Below are 20,774 nucleotides of genomic sequence, written 5' to 3'. Positions count from 1 at the left end.
TTTACTCATGCCTCCCCTGCACCTTCAGTCACCAAATGCTGTGGATTAGTCCTTTGAAGCAGCTCTCCTTATGCGGATTTTTTTCCTTTCTATTCCCATCGTTAAAATCAAAATTTATCAGGTCTGCCTGGCTAACTGCTGGCAGATTCAAAACTTTCTTCCTTCCCTTTCATTCTATCCATACAATCTTTCATTCATTCTACAATCACCTTGGGTTAATCTTTCTAAAATATTCCTTTCATTACATCACTCTGCAGCTTATCACCTTTCAATGCTCCCCCATCATTCACAGGCGTGACTTCCAAAGACGGGGTCTCCACACCCCATAGAGTAAGAAAGACTATCTCCTAGAAGGCAGGGGGCAAATATCTGAACTCCTATATATATTATGTTTAACTCATCCTTTAGAAATTCTGTGTGTGTGCATATATTTTCTGTGGTTAATACACTGGCTTGTCCATTCAACAGATTCAGAGTGACTTGTATGCACCAGGCTCTGGGGAGAGAGGAGTGAACAAAAGGGATGAAAACCCCTGAAGTTTAGCAAAGCAAAGGTTCCTGGTGAGAGGGTATCAGGCATTCAAAGAGGACAGAGGCCAGTGTGGCTGAGCTGAGCAAGGACAGCCTGGTAGGAAGTGAGGTCAGAGGTATCTGGTAGACTCTGAAAGGAAAAGGGAAGCTATTTTGGAGGGATTTGAGGAGAAGACTGACAAAATCTGACCCAAATTCTAATAGGATCTCTCTGCAGGGTGGAAATAGACTAGGGAAGAGAAAGCAAAAGGAAAAGCAGAAAAACCAGTTAGTGGGGAATTGCACCAATGGACCACTCTGGTAGCAGTGCCTGTAGTGAGAACCGGTCAGACTCTGGATATATCCTGAAGGCACATTCTTCAAAACATGTACCTTATAGTACATATATAAATAGGTATTGGGGGTTGCACATCATGTTTATTATTCTCCATCCCAAGCTTCTGCTCCTCTTCTTCCATTCCCCTGCCCCAACCTGGAATCCCTCCCTCAGTCTTTCCCTTCCCCAAAAGACCAACTCAGAGATCGGAAACAGCTGAGGCCCCTCTGTACTATTTGATTAATAGTTCGATATCAAACGCTCCCTCATGGGAATTCCCTGGTGGTACAGTGGCTAGGACTCCACGCTTCCACTGTGCGGGTTCGATCCCTGGTCAGGGAACTAAGATCCCGCAAGCCGCACGGCACAATGCAGCCAAAAAGAAAAGAAAAAAAATTTTTTAATTAAGATATCAGTTCCTAATGTGCTTCATTAAAATATCAGTTCCTAATGTGCTTCTTCTAAGTTATTGCCTGCTGAAGAGTTTAGGGGTGAAGTGTCATGATAACTGCAATTTACCTTCAAATGATTCAGCAAAATTACGTATGTATGTATGCACACCTGGATTCATAGACAAAGCAAATATAAAGCAAATATGAATATGTCAGCATTATTGAATCTAGGTGGTGTTATACAACACCTGTACTACTCTATTTTTCTGAATGTTCAAAAATGTTATGTCTGAAAAAATTGGAGCTGACTGAACTGTAACACTAATCCCTGTGCTCTGTCCCCATTCCCTCCCCCACAACTACTGCTAAGGGAGCCACTGTGAAAAAATCTGAAGCTTTCAGAGAATCTGTGGATTCCTAAAGAGGAGAATGGGAAATCATGAAAAATAGGAATGGTCAGGAACCAGTACTCCAGGTACAGACTTCATTTTATCCAGCCCTTTTTCAGTTGTAGAAAAGATGAGAGTAAGAGGCTTGTTTTAGGTTATACATAGATTCAGAAGAGTTTTTCCCCTTTTGCTCCCTTTTCCCCCCAGCTTCATGAGGTCCTGAAAACCTCCTAATCACCCAGGTTTCTGCATTCTGATGTGCAGGGATCTCAGAGAAGAGGATTTAACAGCAAAGTTTCCTTTCTTCCCTTCTCACACAGCACCTTTACTTAGCTCCTTAACGAAGATGTTTTTAATCCTTCAAATCAGAAATGCTCTCCCGTGTTAAAAATTCACCATAGTCCTTGAATCAATTCAGCTCCTTCGTGTATTTAAAAAAAAAAAAATCACTTGCAGTCTTTTCAGAAGGTAAAGGGGAACTAATACTAATTCAGTACTAATATTTCCATTTTACAATGAGGAAACAGGAACATGGAAAAGTTAACTAAACTATCCAAGGTCATAGGGATCATCCAGCCGGGAGCAGTGTTTCTCAAAGTGTAATACAGTAACTCCTAGGAGACACCTAGTGTTTTAAGACCTGCTCAATCCTGCCAAGAGCAGGAAATACAAGGACTGAGGTGGAGGCTATGAATTAGATCCAGATAACATATCACTAGCAGGTCAAACCTGAATAGTGACACTAGGGCTAGAAACTGAGTAGCCCATGGACCACTGGAGGCGTTTCATTACCCCGGGTAACACCAGTGGCATCAAGACCCAAGGCTGGGCATGGTGGGCCCCAAATGGGGGTCTTCAAGAAAGGAGTGGTCAACACTACCAGAACATTAATAAATGCTTTCTGAGTATGAAGGCTGGAAAGGAAGACAGTGGGTAATGAAACAGCTGAAGACAGAAACACAACAAAAGAGTACTATGTTGTTCTCTAATTCCAGTAGGAGAAACAAGCCCAAGGAATTAAATTTGGTTAATACAAATTGTTTTAATAACCCCAGAATTCTGACACTCTAAATCATCTATTACAGGCTGGAAAGATGACCCTATATAACTGATGTTAGGGGTGGGGTGGGGAAGAGGAACCTAATACAGTGAAATGACAGAAATTCATCCACCATTTTTCCTTTTTAAACAAATTATGATTTACTTGTAAGCTCGATGGAAGTAACAGGTCTAACACAGTTTATTCCAGAGAGCAAAAGGGGTTCAGGTCACAAAACATTAAGGAAGTAATAGCATTTTCTTTCCTTTAATAAAGGCAATAGACTTATCCACTCAATAACTTTTTACTGAATGTCTACTCTGCATGCAGAGCACTGTGAAGCCACCAATTCGTTTCAAAGAATAAAACAAGAGATGGTGTTCCCCCAAATCTGTGACTTCAGTCTAAGTTTCACCCCACATGATCTTGCCGCCGAGGAAAAAATGACTAAAAGGCAAAGAGGAACCAGAAAGAGGGTGTTCCAAAGCCCCTTTGAAGATAAGACTCTGTTTCATACTACAATAAAAAAAAAGTTTACTTACAAAACAGATAAAGCTCTAACAAAGAAGTCTGGGGGAAAAAAGTCTTTCTTAACCAATCATTCTAAGAGCTTGTTACACTCACATACAAGGGCTGGAGAGCCCTTGGAAAGGTATGACGCAGGGGTTTCTAAACAATACCTCCGACTCTTTGATAATTAATCTCGCTCTAGATCAAGCCCCAGCTAGAGCCTGGCGCCCACTAGATGCAAGGCCTGGGCTCAACGTTGCTGCACAAGCTTGTCCTCTGCAACTGCGACAGTCTGTGAGGCAGAGAGATCAATTTCTGTTTTATTTATTTGATCCGTTCCTTTAAAGTTTAGGCAAACGAGGCCTCATTTGGGTGGACGGCAGGGCTAAAGGGGCGACAGACGTCTAGGGACGAACCCCAACTTCTCCTTGAGTCTTTATAAACCCATTTCCGACTGCACCGTCCCCACACAGAGACGTGATGAGAAAAAATTCCCCTACAACTCCTTCCCAAGGAGGGTCCGCCGGAAGTCACCCTCCTCACGTTCAGGCCGGGAGACACTGAGGCTGCTGCGATAAGGAAGTCGAGGGGCTGCACGGGGGTCGGGGCCTGACTGGAGGGCAGGATCACCCGGGCAAGGTCTCCGACCGGTGCGGAATCGCCCCCTCCCCCGCCCGGCTCTGCGGGTCCTCACCGCGCGTCCCTCCCCAGGCAGGCCTGGCGCACTTACCCCCGGTTGGGACCCTTAGGGATGAACCAGGGCACCAGGAAGCCGACGAAGCCCCAGAACACGCTCATCACGATGAGAGGCACGGTGAGGCCCGTATACGCCATGGCTGCTGCGGGAGGTGCCAGCCCCTGCCCCGCCGCCTCACTGTGGTCCCACCCGGAAGTGTCAACACCGGCCGCGTGACCTGCGCGCGCAAAGACCGCCTCCCGCACCCCACGTGACCTCGCGCCGGACTCCGCCCCGCCGGGGACCGGGAGACAGAGCCCCGCCCACCCCCGGCCGGTCTTGGGGTCCTGCTCCTTGGAGGGACATCAGTCACCCCAGACCCCCAGAAGTAGGGGTAAGTCACCAGGGGCTCAGCAAAGTTTTCTGATACGAAGGTGACCCTTTTAAGAAAAGAGTGTAGGTATTTACAGCTTTATCTTATGCAACAAACATATAAAGAACTTAATAGTAAGTTTCTGTTCAGAATTCCTGTGTGCCAGGCACTGGGCCATGAGCTTTAAGTGTTTGAGTTTGTTTTAAACACCTCACGACAGCCTATGCAGTCGTTTTCATTATTATCCCCACTTTGCCGTTGAAGAAACTGAGGCCCAGGGAGGAGGTTAAGGATCTTGGCCAGAGTCACATAGCTACTAAGTGGCAGAGCCAGGATTTAACCTTTGACGGTGTGATTTTCAAGCCCAGTGCTCTTAGCTACTTACCTACTGAATGACTTGTGCACTGTTCCAAGTTAGGGGGTTACAGAAATCAAACAGACACTGCCTCCCCTCAGGGAGTTCACAGGCTGGTGAGATGGACTTGTGAGCAGGCCACTCAATGCAGTGTGAAGGTAGAGTGGACCGTAGTGCACAACTTTTCCATCCCAGCCAGTCCTGAGCTGAGCCTTGAAAGAGGAGTAGAAATTAGCCAGAGTAGTAAGGAGAAGGTAACATGGAGTTTCAAATGCTTGCCAAGGATTTTCACATATGTTCATTGTAGTATGTGACAACCTTGGAACAGAGGAACCCAGTTCTCAGAGAGGTTGACAGAGCTCTCAGGCAGAAGCCAGATGGAAAGCAAATCTATAAACCAATCCAATGTGCTTTACCCTGGACCATGTTTTCCCAGCAATAGTCACATTTCCTTACCTGGAATTGTCTCCTGATTTCTTTCTTCATTCAACTAGAATGGATTCCTGGATTAAATGAGAAATTGGACCAAAGATCTTTAATATCTCTTGAAACACGATTCCAAGCCTTTACCTGAAGGACAAGGCAGGAAACTAGTTGGTCTCCTTTGTGCTCATCCTGCCCCCCGCAACAACTCAGTCTCTACAGAAATTCTGTTGTCCTTAAGTTCCAGTCCAGGCATCACCTTCACCAAGACCTATTTTCATTCTGTTATTGCATGTCTTGTGGCCTTCTACTTGTTTGTGTGTATAAATTAACCAACCCTCTACTAGAGGGCAAACTCCTTGATTATGGGCACTGTTTAACTGATCTTTGTTCCTTAGAAGCACTTTATACATAGAATGTGCTCAATAAACACTTGTACAACTGAATTGAATAGTTAAAGGGTGAGATCAGCCAGAACTAAATTAGAGAAAAAAGTTTGCTCTTTCTTCCCATTTCTTTTTTTAAAAACTTATTTCTAATCGTGGCAAAATAAATATACATAACATAAAACTTAACCTTCTTTACCACTTTTAAGTGTACAGTCCAATAGTGTTAAGTATTCACACTGTTGTGCACCTGATCTCCAGAACATTTTCATACGCACTAAACAAATCCCCATTCTCTCCTTCCCCCGCCCCTGGCAACCACCATCCTACTTTCTGTTTCTATAAGCTTGACTACTCAAGATACCTGATATAAGTGGAATCATAGAACATTTGTCTTTTTGTGACTGGCTTATTTCACTTAGCATAATGTCCTCTAGATTCATCCATGTTGTAGCATGTATCAGAATTTCCATCCTTTTTAAGGCTGAATAATATTCAACTGTATGTATATACCACGTTTTGTTTCTCCATTCATCCGTGGTTGGATAGTTGGGTTGCCTTCACTTTTTTGGCTATTGTAAATTTTTTTCCCCTTTTAAAAATAAATGCAGATATTTTTAAGTTGATCTTGGTACGTCTAACTTTTGCCTTGCCTTCTTGGCAGCCTCTCTGAGAAGCAGATGTTGGGGAGCACAGGGATGTGGCTGTTCAGACACCAATTCTGTCGAAATCTGTTTCAGCCTCTGTGAAAGAGAAAAATCTTTAATCTCGGTATTATATTTGTGGGCTAGTATTGGCCAATAGCTCCCTCTATCAGTCAGTCTGTCCAAAACATTTTATCACATGTTCCAAGTGAAAACTGTGGAGAAGGCCAGGAACTAGGATTCAGTGACCCTCTGAATGAAGAAATATTCTCTGCTTTCAAGGCATTTAAAGTCTCCTGCAGGAAATAAACCAGACTTTGGGCAGCGGTCCCAGGACTGCTGGGGAGTCCCTGAGACTCTCCCAGGGGGTCCACCAAGTCCTCTCTTTTCTAACTACCAATCTGTGTGAGGTTGAATTTTCTTCCTTTGCTTCCTTCTCTTCCAAAACATCATATTGCCACAGACTGAATGCAGAAGCATTGTAAGAATCCATTTGCCTTCTACTAAACCAGACATTAAGGAATTTTGCAAAAATGTAACACAATGTCACTCTTTTTGCAACATTTTTTTGTTTTGTATTGGAAAATATAGCTATTTTCCTTAAAAATGTTATTTCTGGGCTTCCCTGGTGGTGCAGTGGTTGAGAGTCCGCCTGCCGATGCAGGGGACACGGGTTTGTGTCCCGGTCCGGGAGGGTCCCACATGCCGCGGAGCTGCTGAGCCTGCGCACCCGGAGCCTGTGCTCCGCAACGGGAGAGGTTCCAACAATGAGAGGCCCACGTACTGCAAAAAAAAAAAAAAAAAAGTTATTTCTGTTAACATGTTTTGGGTTTATTATTATTTTTTAATGATTTACAAATAAATCTTAAAATTTTAATGTCTAATATGGTAAATTATATCGATAGATATAACCCTCATAAATAAGGTCTTTGGGTCCTCAATAATTTTTAAATTAGAGGAAAATTCTCGGAGGCAACTTCAGTAGGATGAAATAAACAAGAGTGGATTATAAAACACTACAATGCAAACCCCAAAGAACCCTAAACAGGCATGCAGGTTTACAAAGCCACGAAGTCATAAAGCTCCTTTCCAAGTTGATTGAGAACGTTGGAAGTTAGTGGAGAAGCTGAAATTCCAGCCTAATTCACTACTTGTTTGCTCTGCACATATGTAGGGAACGTCCACTGCCGGCAGACACCACTGATAATTGCAGCTACCATTTCTTGATGGCCACATGCCAGTCATTAAACAAGGTACTTTGAATTACCTGTCTCATTCAGTGCTCACAACACCTAATATAGATGTTATTAAATCCATCTTACAGGGCTTCCCTGGTGGCGCAGTGGTTGAGAGTCCGCCTGCTGATGCAGGGGACATGGGTTCGTGCCCTGGTCCGGGAAGATCCCACATGCCGCGGAGCGGCTGGGCCCGTGAGCCATGGCCGTGGAGCCTGTGTGTCCGGAGGCTGTGCTCCGCAACGGGAGAGGCCACAACAGTGACAGGCCCGCGTAAAGCAAAAAAAAAAAATAAAGAGAGGCTCAGATTCGTAACTTGCCGAAAGTCTAGCTGTTTTAAGTGACAAAACTGGCATCTGAATGTAGGTCTTCGTAGCTCCTGTTCTTCCCACTAAGCCATGCTACCTCTCCTATTTCAAATAGTAAGTCAACCAAAACAAAGCAAAAAAACCTTAAACTATACACTAAACAAGATAGAGACATCTAAGGCCTAAGAGGAGACCTTTAAAAACTACCTGTTGCAGAATTAGCCGCCCTCCTACTAGGGATAAGCTAGGATGTGGTTGATTTAATTATTTCTGATGGACAAAGAATATTTTATTTATTACTGGTGCATGTTTATATTGTAATTATGGTGTTCAGGCAATACATCAACCTCATATAGTTATTTAAATTTGGATGACCTGCTGTTCTCATGAAGACTTCTTTACGGATCAAACTTTGAGTAAAAACCCAATCATATGCACAGAATATTTTTAGAAGTATACAAAAGACTGGAAACAGTGACTGCTTCTGGGGAGAACTTAGTGACTGAGAGTCAGTGTGAAAGGAAACTTATCTTTTTTTTTTTTTTTTGGCCATGCTGAGCGGCTTGTGGGATCTTAGTCTTAGTTCCCCAACCATCCCTGACCAAGGATTGAACCCATGACCCCTGCAATGGAAGTACGGAGTCCTAACCACTGGACCACCAGGGAATTCCCAGGAAACTTACTTTTCCCTGTATACCTTTTGTACCTTTTTTTTTTTAATTTATTTAATTTATTTATTTTTGGCTGCATTGGGGCTCTGTTGCTGAGTGCGGGCCTTCTCCAGTTGTGGCGAGCGGGGGCTACTCTTCGTTGCGGTGCGCGAGCATCTCATTGCCGTGGCTTCTCCTGCTGCAGAGCATGGGCTCTAGGCACGTGGGCTTCAGTAGTGGTGGCTAGTGGGCTCTAGAGTGCAGGCTCAGCAGTTGTGGCACACGGGCCTAGTTGCTCTGCGGCATGTGGGATCTTCCCAGACCAGGGCTCGAACCCGTGTCCCCTGCATTGGCAGGCGGATTCTTAACCACTGTGCCACCAGGGAAGCCCGTCTTGTACCTTTTTATGTTGTACTATATATATAAGTATTACTTCTTTAAAAAAAAACAAATTAATTTAAAAGAACAATGAACAAAGACCCAAGCCATTACCAGATTGGAACTGCTCAAAGTCTGTAGCATCAGCAGAGTATGAAGGACTCTTGGTTAGTACAGTTCTGCCGGGTTCCCAGAAGATTTGGTTACTTATTTGCCTACCCAACTCACATGGAAACTCTGTAGCTGAACATCTCAACCCAAGTGCACTATGAAAGCAGACATTCAGAATCAGTTATGTGAAGTTTAAAAGTTTGGAGTTTTCCCAAAATAGCACAGGGGACTCACTCAAGTAAATGGACATCTGCAAATTTGATGAAAAGGTCAGTAGGAAACTGCTTAATTCAAACTCATTCCAGGAAACATGCTAAAACCCCCCAGGCCAAAACCTTGATAAGCAGGCCCACCCAGCTGGCATTCTGCAGTCTCCATTTCCTGCAGCAGCCCAAACATGATATTGCTGCCTTTAAACACTCCCGCTTTGTTCAAGAACCAGCATTTATCCAAACTCCCTGGAGAAAAACTTCCCCCTCTGCTCCTTCAGACAAACGCACTGCCAATCTCCTTAGAAAGACAATAGCTAACATTTGCTGAGTTCTCTGTGCTTTACACACAGTATCTCAAGTAGTAAGTCTGACAACTCTGTGAAGTAGGTACTCTTGTCTTCCTTTCTTTCCCTTTCTTTCTTTTTTCTTTCCTCTTTCTCCTTCCTTCCTTCCTTCCTTCTTTCTTCTTAATAAATTTGTTTACTTATTTTTGGCTGTGTTGGGTCTTCGTTGCTGCACACCGTCTTTCTTTAGTTGCGGCAAGCGGGGGCTACTCTTCATTGCAGTGCACGGGCTTCTCATTGCAGGGGCTTCTCTTGCTGCGGAGCACAGGCTCTAGGCGCGCAGGCTTCAGTAGTTGTGGCACACGGGCTCAGTAGTTGTGGCACATGGGCTTAGTTGCGCCACAGCATGTGGGATCTTCCCAGACCAGGGCTCAAACCCATGTCCCCTACGTTGGCAGGCAGATTCTTAACCACTGCGCCACCAGTGGAAGTCCCAGAGGTAGGTACTCTTCATCTCCATTTTATAAATGACAAACCTGAGGCCCAGAGAGGTTTGGCCATTTGCCCAGGGTCACACAGCTAGAAGCCGACTGAGCTGGGATTAGAGCTCTCAGTTGATGTCAAATTCCCACTCTTGATCATGCACTATTATTCACATGGCTGATGATAAAAAGCCTGGTGTGACTTGGGGAGATTACAGCTCTCAAAGCTCTTATCTATCACTTGTATTGAACAAAGTTGCTGAAAAGAAACCAAATCTAACTCTTAGGAAATACAATTTAAGTTTCATGGTGAGCGTAATGGCTGGAGCCTAGGGCCCAGACCGGGCATCAGAAGATGTCATCCTACTACAAATATGATCTAGTTTGAAATCTGACTTTTATGCAAATTTGGGGCCCTGAAACATGTGTTGTTCGAGAATGAAGACAAAACCTCAAATTAGAAAAATAAACCACAGCCCTTGCTGGTTGACCTACTTGTTATGCTCCCTAGACATATGGTTCAGTGTGCTAACATAGCCACCATGTTTTGGGCACCTGCTCTATTTTATCTGCTGTGTGTATGTATACATCCTAATCCACAATTTCCCAAATTTACCTAGTCATAAGCATCATACAAGGGCCATGTGAAAAATACAGATGCACACGAGACCTGAAGAGTTCTCTCTTCAGACGTACTGTATCACAGAATCTCCAGGCAAGAGGTGGAGACTATTTTAGCAACCACCCACGTGACTCCTAAAATCAGGGGGATCTGGTGGACTGCTACTTTAATTTTCAGCCTTGAAGATCAGCGTTTCCAGCTTCTTACATAGACTAGAGAAACAGAGGGTCATAAAAACGGCTGTCTGAAGACCACAGCAGGACTTGAATCGAGATCCGTCTGGCTACGGAGCCAGCATCATTCCGCCTACTCTTAAATCAATGCCACAGTCAGAGCATGCATATTGAGTTCTGTGGTTTGTGATCTTAGCAATCTTTTGTGAAAAATCATTCCTTCTTTGAGTGCAAAGTGAATGTCAGAATTTGAAATAGAAGTTAATTGAACAATAATAGCGATATTAGAATTTATACACTCCCACTATCAAAGTGTGCTCAGAAATAGCCCATTTGATCATGGCATTTTATTTCTGCATTTAACATGAGACAGGAAGGCAATGAAGGTATTACCATCTTTTTACTCTGAGAAAATGGAAGCTCAGAGATGAGCTGTTTGCTCAAAGGCCTTTGACTGTCCAGTGGTAGAGCTGGGATTGGAGCTTGACCACTGGTGACAATGCTTTTCCCACTAAGCACTAATGCTTTTACTGCTACAGACACGTAAATTCTTCTCTGTTCCATATAAATATGTAGGCTCTTGTCAGACTCCAGTAAAGGGCTGACTTAAGAGCAGGAGGAACACCAGAGGCAGGTGGCTGTGGGAGGTGAATGTCCTTTGATGCACTGAGGCCTGGGTTCAAATCCCAGCTCTATCTCTTAGGCTCTCTGGGATTTGGACAATTAACCTCAACTCATTTTCTTCACCAGTCAAAATGGGAAATAACTGATTCAATCAACATTTATTAAGAAACACCAGAGTGTCAGATAAACCCTGTGTTACTAGAGAGCCATAAAAGGCTGTTTAATGCATTAATCAATAGATTATTTATCCCAGGGTTGGCAAGGGAGGATTCTAGATGTGGCTCTGAAGCTAATCGTAAAGAATGACTAGAAGTTAGACCTGGGGTCTAAAACTCAGATGCCACTGGGGGTAGACAACAGGGTACCCTGGCTCCACACAACCGATGCTGCGCAGGATCAGGGCCTCATGCAGCTAGATGAAGCACAAGATCTGGATTTCTCTGTGATCTCATAAGTTTTAAATGTTGGAAATTAAATTATGAAAACAACAGAAGGACAAGCAAAATCTATTTGTAAACCAAGTCTTGCCTGTAGACTGTCAGTTTTCTGAGTTAGCCCCGGGAAAGAGGAGGGCATTTCAGTCACATGGAAATAGCATTAGCAAGGTCAAGACTTGGGCAGGGCAGCTGGGTCTGCGAGCTGCATGCCCTTGGGTTTGGTTGGGGTGTGAGGGAGAGGAAGCTGGCCAGAGAGCAGACTGGCAGGCTTGAGGGTGAGTGCTGAGCAGCACTGCCCTCTGTGTGTGCCAGTTCACAGCCGGACCTACACTGAGTGGGACAACCTCTGCGTCAGGGACCAGAGCCCTGTCCTGTCTGCCCCGTCGGCGTGAGGGTCCAGGCAGGAGCAGGGCTGTCTTAATCTCACTGCTGCTATACTGTGCTGCCCTGTAGATTAAGCATGTGAAAGACTGGCAGTGGGGAACTGAAAGTAAGATGGATTTTATCTAAAAGGCAATAAATATGTTTTGGAACAATAAAACGTGTCCAATTTTTATTCATAAAATTATTAATCGAAACAGCAAAAGTAGATATACAGAGCCACATATCAATAACGAAACGGGAAGGAAATGAAATGTTCCAGAGACACCTGGAAAAGTTTCAAAGAAATACACACCAGGCAAAAGAATCTACAGATAAACCGTGGTTGCGCAAAAGGTTATATTCATTCCTGCATTTTCTCAATAAGTTCTTCCTTATATTTGCCTTTCTCTTTTCCAACTTGTCGAGATTTGGCTTTGCGTTCAAGAATTTTTTTCCGATCTTTGTCCAGTTTTAGCCTGGTGATAACCACCTGTTAGCATGAGAGAACAAACAGATATTGAATATATATATATATATTTTTTAAGGAGAAAGGACTTATAACCAGCAGATCTTCCCTCGACAACAGTAGCTTGGGTTCCTTCTTCTGCTACCCAATGCCCAGCTCCTAACTCTTGAGGATCTAGAAGACCATTTAGGTAATTTAGTGGGACGAAGTGTTGTTTAGCTTGTGAAACATTATACTACCCACATGGATGGTTTGCCTATCCACGTCGGCAGTATAATTTGCCCTTGGCTGGCAAAATGCGTTGTTTTAAAAATACCTGCATTCCCACCAGCTGCTGGGCAATACAGAGATCATAAAGATGAGTGAGACCCAACCATTCTGCCCTTAAGGATCTGAAACTCTGGAGGAGAGACCCTACAATATAACGTATAAAATGGGAGGTTAAAGGAGGAACAGCATATTCCACCAGGTGGGTGTGAGGGCCGAAGGAAGAGGTGTTCTCTCTTCTCCCTCTGGACACTCTCTAGTGGGAAAGTGATGCCTGGAACACTCTTGCTACCAGCTTGCAGACGGGGCCTTCACCAAGGATGACAAAACAGACAGGGAAAGGAACTGGATCCCTCGTGATATCACTAAGCCAGTGAACCAACCAAGCCTTCCTCCCAAGGAAGTCCTTACCATGGCCGCCTGTGCAGAAAGTACCAACAGCCAACAACTCTAGTAGGAATGCTATGCTATATGCCCACTACCACTGCGCAGTCCCAGGCCATACCTTGCTTGGGTGAATGCCCACGTGGACAGTTGTGCCATTAGCCTTCTCACGCTGCACCCGCTCGATGTAGATGACATACTTCTTTCTGTACACCTGGACTACCTTGCCAATTTGCTGACCTTTGTAGTGTCCTCGAACCACCTGAGAGAAAATACAAAAGAGAATTCTCCCCATTTCTAATGCTTGAACATCATAGTGAGGAAACTAATTATCAGGAACACACAGGCTAAAAATAGAACTTTTTGTATTCAGTCAAATTTTGAATTTTGATTCAATCAAAATCAGCTGGGTTTTTTTTTTTTTGGTATAAAGCTGCTTTGTATTATTCTAAGTCAGGTGGAAATTCTTTGCCTGTATTTTTTTCTTCTCTTACCTGAACAAAACATTCCTTGAACTAAGATGGTCATCACATGACTAGTCCTGAGAGTAAAAAAATATAATCGCTGTACATCTAAAACTAATACGTGTTAGGGACTTCCCTGGTGGTCCAGTGGTTAAGAATCCACCTGCCAGTGCAGGGGACATGGGTTCGATTCCTGGTCTAGGAAGATCCCACATGCCGTGGAGCAACTAAGCCTGTGCACCATAACTACTAAGCCCACATGCCACAACTACTGAACTCCCTGCGCTCTAGGGCCCGTGTGCCACAACTACTGAAGCCCATGCGTCTAGAGCCCATGCTCCACAACAAGAGAAGCCACCACAATGAGAAGCCCGTGCACTGCAACGAAGAGTAGCCCCCGCTCGCCGCAACTAGAGAAAGCCCGCACACAGCTACGAAGATCCAGTGCAGCCAAAAATAAATATTAAAAATAAATAAATAAATAAAACTAATACGTCTTATACATCAATTATAGCTCAATTTTTTACAAAAAGTAAAATAAAAAAATATATAATCACTCTCAAGATCTAAACAGAGAATGGTTAAAGAAATTATACTTAGTAACTGAATCACTTTGCTGTACACCAGAAACTAACACAACATTGTAAATCAACTATACTTCAATTTAAAAAAAAATTATATTGAGATTCTCAGGCAACCATCTAAAACCCCATGTTTTCAAAAAACAATTTATGACCAAGGAAAATGCTCAAGATATGACCTTTAGAGAAAAAAGAATACAAGGCTATATATATAGTCTGAATCTTACGTGTATATGCTTCATATATGTATATGACATGTAACATGAGATGAAGATATATCCAAATGTCAATAATGGTTGCCATTAGGAAGGAAGGAGAATTACTGATGACTATTTTTTAATTTACGTTCTTCTAAATTTCAAGATTTCTACAATTAATACAAATATTTTATAGTCAGAAAAAAAACGTTAAATTAAAATCTTGTGGGCTACTTCTGCAACGAAAAATCAACTCATGCTCCAATTCTATTCAAAAACTAACTAGATTATGGTTTCCCTAAAAATGTAGCCATATAAGCACAGAGGAAATACCACATGTAAAGAATTGGCGAATCTCAATACTCCTAAAATGTCTACCTACATTGTTCAGCTTACTCACCACGGTGATTTTCAGGTTGAAAAGACAACAGCCATGCATGCCTCACTGAAGATCCACCACAGTCTACGTGACCAGAGACCCTCACATGGGAAAAGTGGGTGAAAAAGCCCCTATTAAGTATCATCCTGATTGAAGAAAGGTGTTAATAAAAGGAGTCAAAGGGACACCCGTGATAAAGAGCAGTGGACAAACGCTAGACCCAGCGAGGAGGGAGACAGGATAAGACTCAATCGACTGTGGAAAGGTGAAGGAGAAGAGGCGAGGATGACATCCAGAGTCTGGCTGGGCAACTGGATGGATGGATGTGCCTTTCCCGGAGGCATGGAACATGAAAATTCCATACAGAGCGGGAAGGCCAACTGGGCTGGTGACAAAGACCTGCGAGTCATCCGAAGAGATGGCAACTCAAAGCTTGATTTTACTTAGGGAGCAGGTGGTACGGGAATGTAGAAATCTAAGAAAAGCCAACATTTTGGAAGAGCTTACAAAAGAGACTGAAGTGGCCAGGAAGAATGGCAAACCAGGAAGTGTGGTGTTAGAGTAGCCAAGACAAGAAGGTCAAATGCCCTAGGATGGTCAACTGCTAGAAGGATAAAGTAACAGATGACAACAAGCTGGTCACTGGTGGTCATGGCTACAGTGCTTTCGGTGGAGCAGTGGGATGGAAGCCGTTACGCTAAGGCAATGAGTTCACCGGAGGTGAGAAGACGAAGGTGAAAAAAGACTGACCCAAGGAGTTTGGATCTGAAGAGGATGAGAGAGAGGACACATGTTCAACGTGGATGTGAAGTTAAGGGATAATTTTCTATTTTTAAAGAGGGGGAAACATGAATATGTTTAAATGCTGATGAGAAGGAACAAGTATGGAGGAAGAGGTAAAGGAAACTGTAGAGAAAGGGGATAATGGATAGAAGGATCTCAAGAGGGCAGAAGAGAGTGGTGGATGTCACATGCAGTGGCAGCAGGATAGCATACACAGAAGCAGAGATTTCTCTTTCACTGTAACAGGAGAGAATGAAGATGGGAGGGGTGCCACTGCAGGTAAGCCAGAGGGTGTGGAGCCGGGAGTTGTGCAAGATCCTGGACAATAGTTCGAATTTCCTCTGTAAAGCAGGAGGCATAGTCAACTGCTCAGAGAGAGGTAGGTGAGACTTGGAAGATCCCAAGAGAGAAAAGGCAGTTTTAACAAACCTAACTGGGACGATTTTATTCTCCTGGTCAGAGAAGTGCTTACCCAGTATGGCCTTTGGAGTTAAGAGACCTGGATTCCTGGCTCAGACACTCATTTTCTATATTATTCTTTATTACTTTACCTGAGTTTCATTTTCTTCATATCTAAAAAGGAAACCATTCATAACCCCACAGGCATTAAAAAAACGGCAGCTCCTTCTCCCCTGCCCTCCTTCTCCTTTTTTTTTTTTTTTACACATTTAAAAAAAATTTATTTATTTAATTTATTTATTTTTGGCTGTGTTGGGTCTTCGTTGCTGCGCACCATCCTTCTCTAGTTGCGGCGAGCGGGAGCTACTCTTCGTTGCGGTGCACAGGCTTCCCATTGCAGTGGCCTCTCTTGTTTCGGAGCACGGGCTCTAGGCGCATGGGCTTCAGTAGTTGTGACACGTGGGCTCAGTAGTTGTGGCTCGCAGGCTCTAGAGCGCAGGCTCAGTAGTTGTGGTACATGGGCTTAGTTGCTCCGCGGCATGTGGGATCTTCCCGGACCAGGGCTCGAACCCGTGTCCCCTGTGTTGGCAGGTGGATTCTTAACCACTGTACCACCTGGGAAGCCCCTGCCCTCCTTTTCTTTATCTCATCTTCTAATTCCAACCCGTCAATAGTTTTCATCCATTCAATAAATATTGATTGTGCCCCTGTTGTGTGCCAGGCTCTGCACTGAGGTCAGGTAACAAAAAAGAAGAGTTCTCTGGCCTCACGGAGCTTAGTCTGATGGGTAGTAGGCAGCTGAGAGGTAAACATGCAAATATATAATCCTAACTGGAACAGGGCACATGGGAAGATACTGAGATGATAAAAAATGGTCTACGTCATATTAGGGTGACGCTACATGGTTTTACATCTGCCAAAACTCACCTGTGCATTTCACTGTATGTAAATTATGCCTCAGTTTTTTTAAAAAAAGACCTCAAATTGTGTTCATTGCTATGAAAAAAGAATAAAGGATGCTATACTAAAATACTGAGTAAAGTATCTGGGAAGGCTTTTCTGAGGAACTGACATTAATATAAGACCTGCAAAAGGAGGAGTTAGCCAGGTAAAGGGGAGAAGAGCACTCCAGGCAGAGGGAGCATTCTGGACAAAGATGCAGAGAGAGAAAAGATTTAGGTGCATTTCTTTCTTTTTTTTTTTTTTTTTAGGTGCATTTAAGGACCTGAAAAGACCAATGTGTTTGAAGTACAGAGCATGTGGGGGATAATAAGATGAGATGAGGTCAGAGAATTAGACCTGGACTGGCTCACGCAGGGCCTTGTCAGAGATTTAGATTTTGCCGTCAGCACATCAAGCACCACTGACAGGTTTTAAGCAGGATCTGATTTGCAAACAATGCCACTCTGTGGAGAATGGACTACAGTAACAGTGGAAGCTACAAATGCTTTGAACTAAAATGGAAATATAAAGAAGTGGTCAGATTCAAGAGGTATTTTGGAGGTAAAATCAACAAGACTTAGTGATCGATTAGAAGAGAGGGGTTAGGGAAAGTTAATAATAATTTAAAGGTTTATGATATACCTAAGTGGGGAGATAGAAGTGTCACTTACTGAGGTGTGAAAGATGGGACGAGAATCAGATTTTAGAGGCAGTGGGAATATCAGGATCTCATGCATAAGAAGCTTGAGATGTCTGTGAGATATCCCAATACAGGTGTTCAGCAGGCAGTTAGATCTACAGCTCTGTGGTCAGAAAAGTAGTTTGGACTGGGATGTAAAAGAGGAAGGTGTTAGCACAGAGCAGACATTTAAAACTTTAGGAATAAATATTACCATCTAGGTAGACCATGTAGGCCAGCCAGTGGAAGACCAGGTGCAGGCCCTGTGACAAACTCCAGCATTTAGGGAGCAGGCAGAGGAGAAATAGCCAGCAAAGGAGTCTGGGAAGTTGCAAGTAAATTGTGAGCCTGAAGTGTCACAGAAGCTAAAAAGAGAAGCTGTTTCAAGAAGTAAGGTGGTGCAACCTATGCCAAATGCTGCTGAAAAAGTCAAGGACAGGGCTTCCCTGGTGGCGCAGTGGTTAAGAATCCGCCTGCCAATGCAGGGGACATGGGTTCGAGCCCTGGTCCGGGAAGATCCCACACGCTGCAGAGCAACTAAGCCCGTGCGCCACAACTGCTGAGCCTGCACTCTAGGGCTCGTGAGCCACAACTACTGAGCTCGCGTGCTACAACTACTGAAGCCCACGCACCGAGAGCCCGTGCTCCACAAGAGAAGACACGGCAATGAGAAGCCCGTGCACCACAATGAAGAGTAGCCCCCGCTCGCTGCAACTAGAGAAAGCCCACACGCAGCAACAAAGACTCAACGCAGCCAGAAAAAAAACAAAAACAAAAGTCAAGGACAGTGAGACCAAGATGTGACCACTGAATTTAGTCACAAAGAGGTCAGTGGGGACTTCCCTGGTGGCACAGTGGTTAAGAATCTGCCGCCAATTCAGGGGACACGGGTTCAAGCCCTGGTCCGGGACGATCCCACATGCTGTGGAACAACTAAGCCCATGCGCCACAACTACTGAGCCTGCACTCTACACCCCGCGAGCCGCAACTAGTGAGCCCACGTGCCACAAGTACTGAAGCCCACGCGCCTAGAGCCCATGCCCCACAACAAGAGAAGCCCGTGCACCGCAAGAAAGAGAAAGCCCCACGCAGCAACAAAGACCCAATGCAGCAATAAGTAAATACATACATACATACATAAATAAATAAGAGGTTATTGGTGATCTCAGCCAAGAGCAGTTTCTATAAAGTAAAGAGTCCAGATTTTCCAGGTCTCTTGCAAAACTGAAGAATCTGACAACAACTGAACGTTAACTGAAGAGTCTTCATTTCCCTAGCGCAGCAATGGGCTGAGGGTATATGACTATCTCCCTTAAAAGAGCCCACTTCCTTTAATTTGCCTAACTAGACCCTAGAGGCATTTGCAATCCCCCCCATTCTAGAACATGCCTGATGGGAAGGATCCAGGAGAGAAGAGGTTGAACCCTACTTCTGAATTATTTTTTTCTATGCTATTCCTGTTACAATCTCAGCCTAACTTATCCCCTGCTTCCAGTCTTTTCCTCCTCAAAGCTTCAGAGTCCCAGTGCCTTAGGTGATCCACCAAATCCCTTACTTCATTCTCTAAAACAATGGTTCTCAACTGGGGGAGGGTGGCAGGGGTGGATTTTGCTCCCCAGAGACACTGGGCAATACCTGGAAATATTTCTGCTTGTCGTAACTGTGAGGAGGTGCTACTGGCATCTAGTGGGGAGAGACCAGGGATGCTGCTAAACATCCTACAGTGCACAGGAGAGCTCAGCACAACAAAGAATTATCCAGCCCAAGAAGTCAATAGTGCTGAGGTTTTAAGAGGGGCCTGTAGGTCCTGTGCACTGTTAGTGTTCTAGGGAACACTGCCTGGTAAGTGCTCAATAAATATTCCCTCAAGGAATGAACATAGCCCCTGTCTATTTTACTCACCCTCACTTCCCCTCTCTACTACACATCCTAATCCTAAGCTCCAGTCACAGAGAACAGAGGGCTTATACTTTCTCACATGGGCCGTACTCTCACAATTTCAGGCCTCTGACTTGCTGCTGCTTCTCCATTCTCCCTGCCAAGTCCAGCACCATCAAATGCCCAGCTTCCACTAAACTCAATGATAACAAGACCCTACTCTTATTGCAAAACATTCCCCTGCAAAGTCTGGTTCAAATAGCCACCCTGGGTAATGCCTGGCAAACTAGCAGCCTCCGCAGACAAAATAAGAAAACAAGTGTTTTGCTTGGTTGGTACAGTATATTTCTCAAATTATTATTATTAAAGAATTGAGTTGGAATGCTCTAAATTAGGCTGGACAGGCGCTCTCTGGTGACTCTGGGCCCCATCTCCGGTCTAACACATCTGCAGGCTCACATTACCTGCCAGTCCTCCACGTCCAAGCACACTCGACGTTCTCAGGCAAAGGCGGCGCCCGAGCGCCACGCAGCTGGGTAACTAGAGCCCGGAGGACACATACCTGGACCTCGTCGTCCTTGCGGATGGGCATGGAGCGAACGTTGTATTTCTGCCGCAGCTCCTTGGAGAGTGGAGACGACATGATCTTCCTGCGCACGTGGGAGGGGGCATTGAAGTGACGTTTGCGGTTTTTGCTGCGGTCCGAGGTCACGAAGGGGTTGAATTTCATGGTGACGGTCTGCAAAGAAAGGCAAGGGAGAGGGAGAAGGGACGCTCAATGGGGTACCAGGGCATTCTCTGCATCCGGGACACTTCTCCCATCCCTGCGCAAGGGCTCTAGGGAGGTGGCCTCGGAAGAAGGCGACTGAAGGAAAACGAAGGATGTGAGGGGTCTGGGTGTTACACAGAGGAAAGCGTGCGTGGGGAGCACATGCTTGACTAAACGGATCTGGGCCGAAGGTGGCACTGGGACCTTGAGGCTAACTGAGGGAGGAGGGCTCGGACTGCACGGTTCGGGGTCCCGCAGAGACACCTCCAGGGAGGCAGGCAGCCCCTGCACTCACCTACCTGGCGACCGCAGGTTTCAGACCCTGGGCGCGCAAGGCCGGAAGTGAGGCTTCCTTGCCGCGCAAGCGCAGAAAGAAAGCAATGCTCCATTCCTATCGGAACGAAACTGAATAGCGCCCCCTCCGGCATGGGGTGGGATCGCAGTGCCTCGTTTTCGGGGGCCACGGGAGCGCTAGGCGGCTCCGGGAGTCATGCCTGGAACCCGGTGACTTCGTGCCGCTGGGGAGAAGGGGCACTTTTGTAGGGCCTGCAATAAAGGCTTGTTGATGTTCTTTTAATAGGTACATTATCAGTAGTCTCTCTCCTACCCCAAACTCTTTGCCCGTTACCCTCCGCAGAGGTCGTCTAGGCGTATGGTAGGGGTAATTTAACAT

At 44.8% G+C, this 20,774-nt stretch overlaps 2 protein-coding genes across 3 annotated transcripts in view; both read right to left on the bottom strand.

Annotated features, from left to right (window-relative positions):
• Positions 1–4,086, bottom strand: part of ATP6V0E1 (ATPase H+ transporting V0 subunit e1) — a 34,933-nt gene extending 30,847 nt beyond the window's left edge. The window contains exon 1 of the mRNA XM_082650092.1: positions 3,908–4,086. Within this exon, the coding sequence (XP_082506218.1) occupies positions 3,908–4,011 (104 nt within the window). The 5' untranslated portion in view covers positions 4,012–4,086. The remainder of the gene's footprint in view (positions 1–3,907) is intronic.
• An 8,002-nt stretch (positions 4,087–12,088) lies between these two features.
• Positions 12,089–20,490, bottom strand: RPL26L1 (ribosomal protein L26 like 1; the record flags this gene model as incomplete). 2 transcript variants are annotated; one of them, XM_082651262.1, is made up of 4 exons in its annotated part: positions 12,089–12,403; positions 13,152–13,292; positions 19,895–20,071; positions 20,401–20,490. In XM_082651262.1, the coding sequence occupies 4 exons, from the start codon at positions 20,488–20,490 to the stop codon at positions 12,275–12,277; spliced, it is 537 nt and encodes a 178-aa protein (XP_082507388.1). In that variant the 3' UTR covers positions 12,089–12,274. The 2 variants fall into 2 exon arrangements, with proteins under 2 accessions (XP_082507388.1, XP_082507389.1); XM_082651263.1 differs by having other exon boundaries at positions 20,397–20,450.
• Between the last annotated feature and the right edge of the window lie 284 nt (positions 20,491–20,774).

Source organism: Grampus griseus, assembly GCF_964374135.1.
Source record: "Grampus griseus genome assembly, chromosome: 3".
Lineage (NCBI taxonomy): Eukaryota > Metazoa > Chordata > Mammalia > Artiodactyla > Delphinidae > Grampus > Grampus griseus.
The sequence above is the reverse complement of the archived record's forward strand: the minus strand, read 5'-3'. Positions and strand labels throughout refer to the sequence as shown.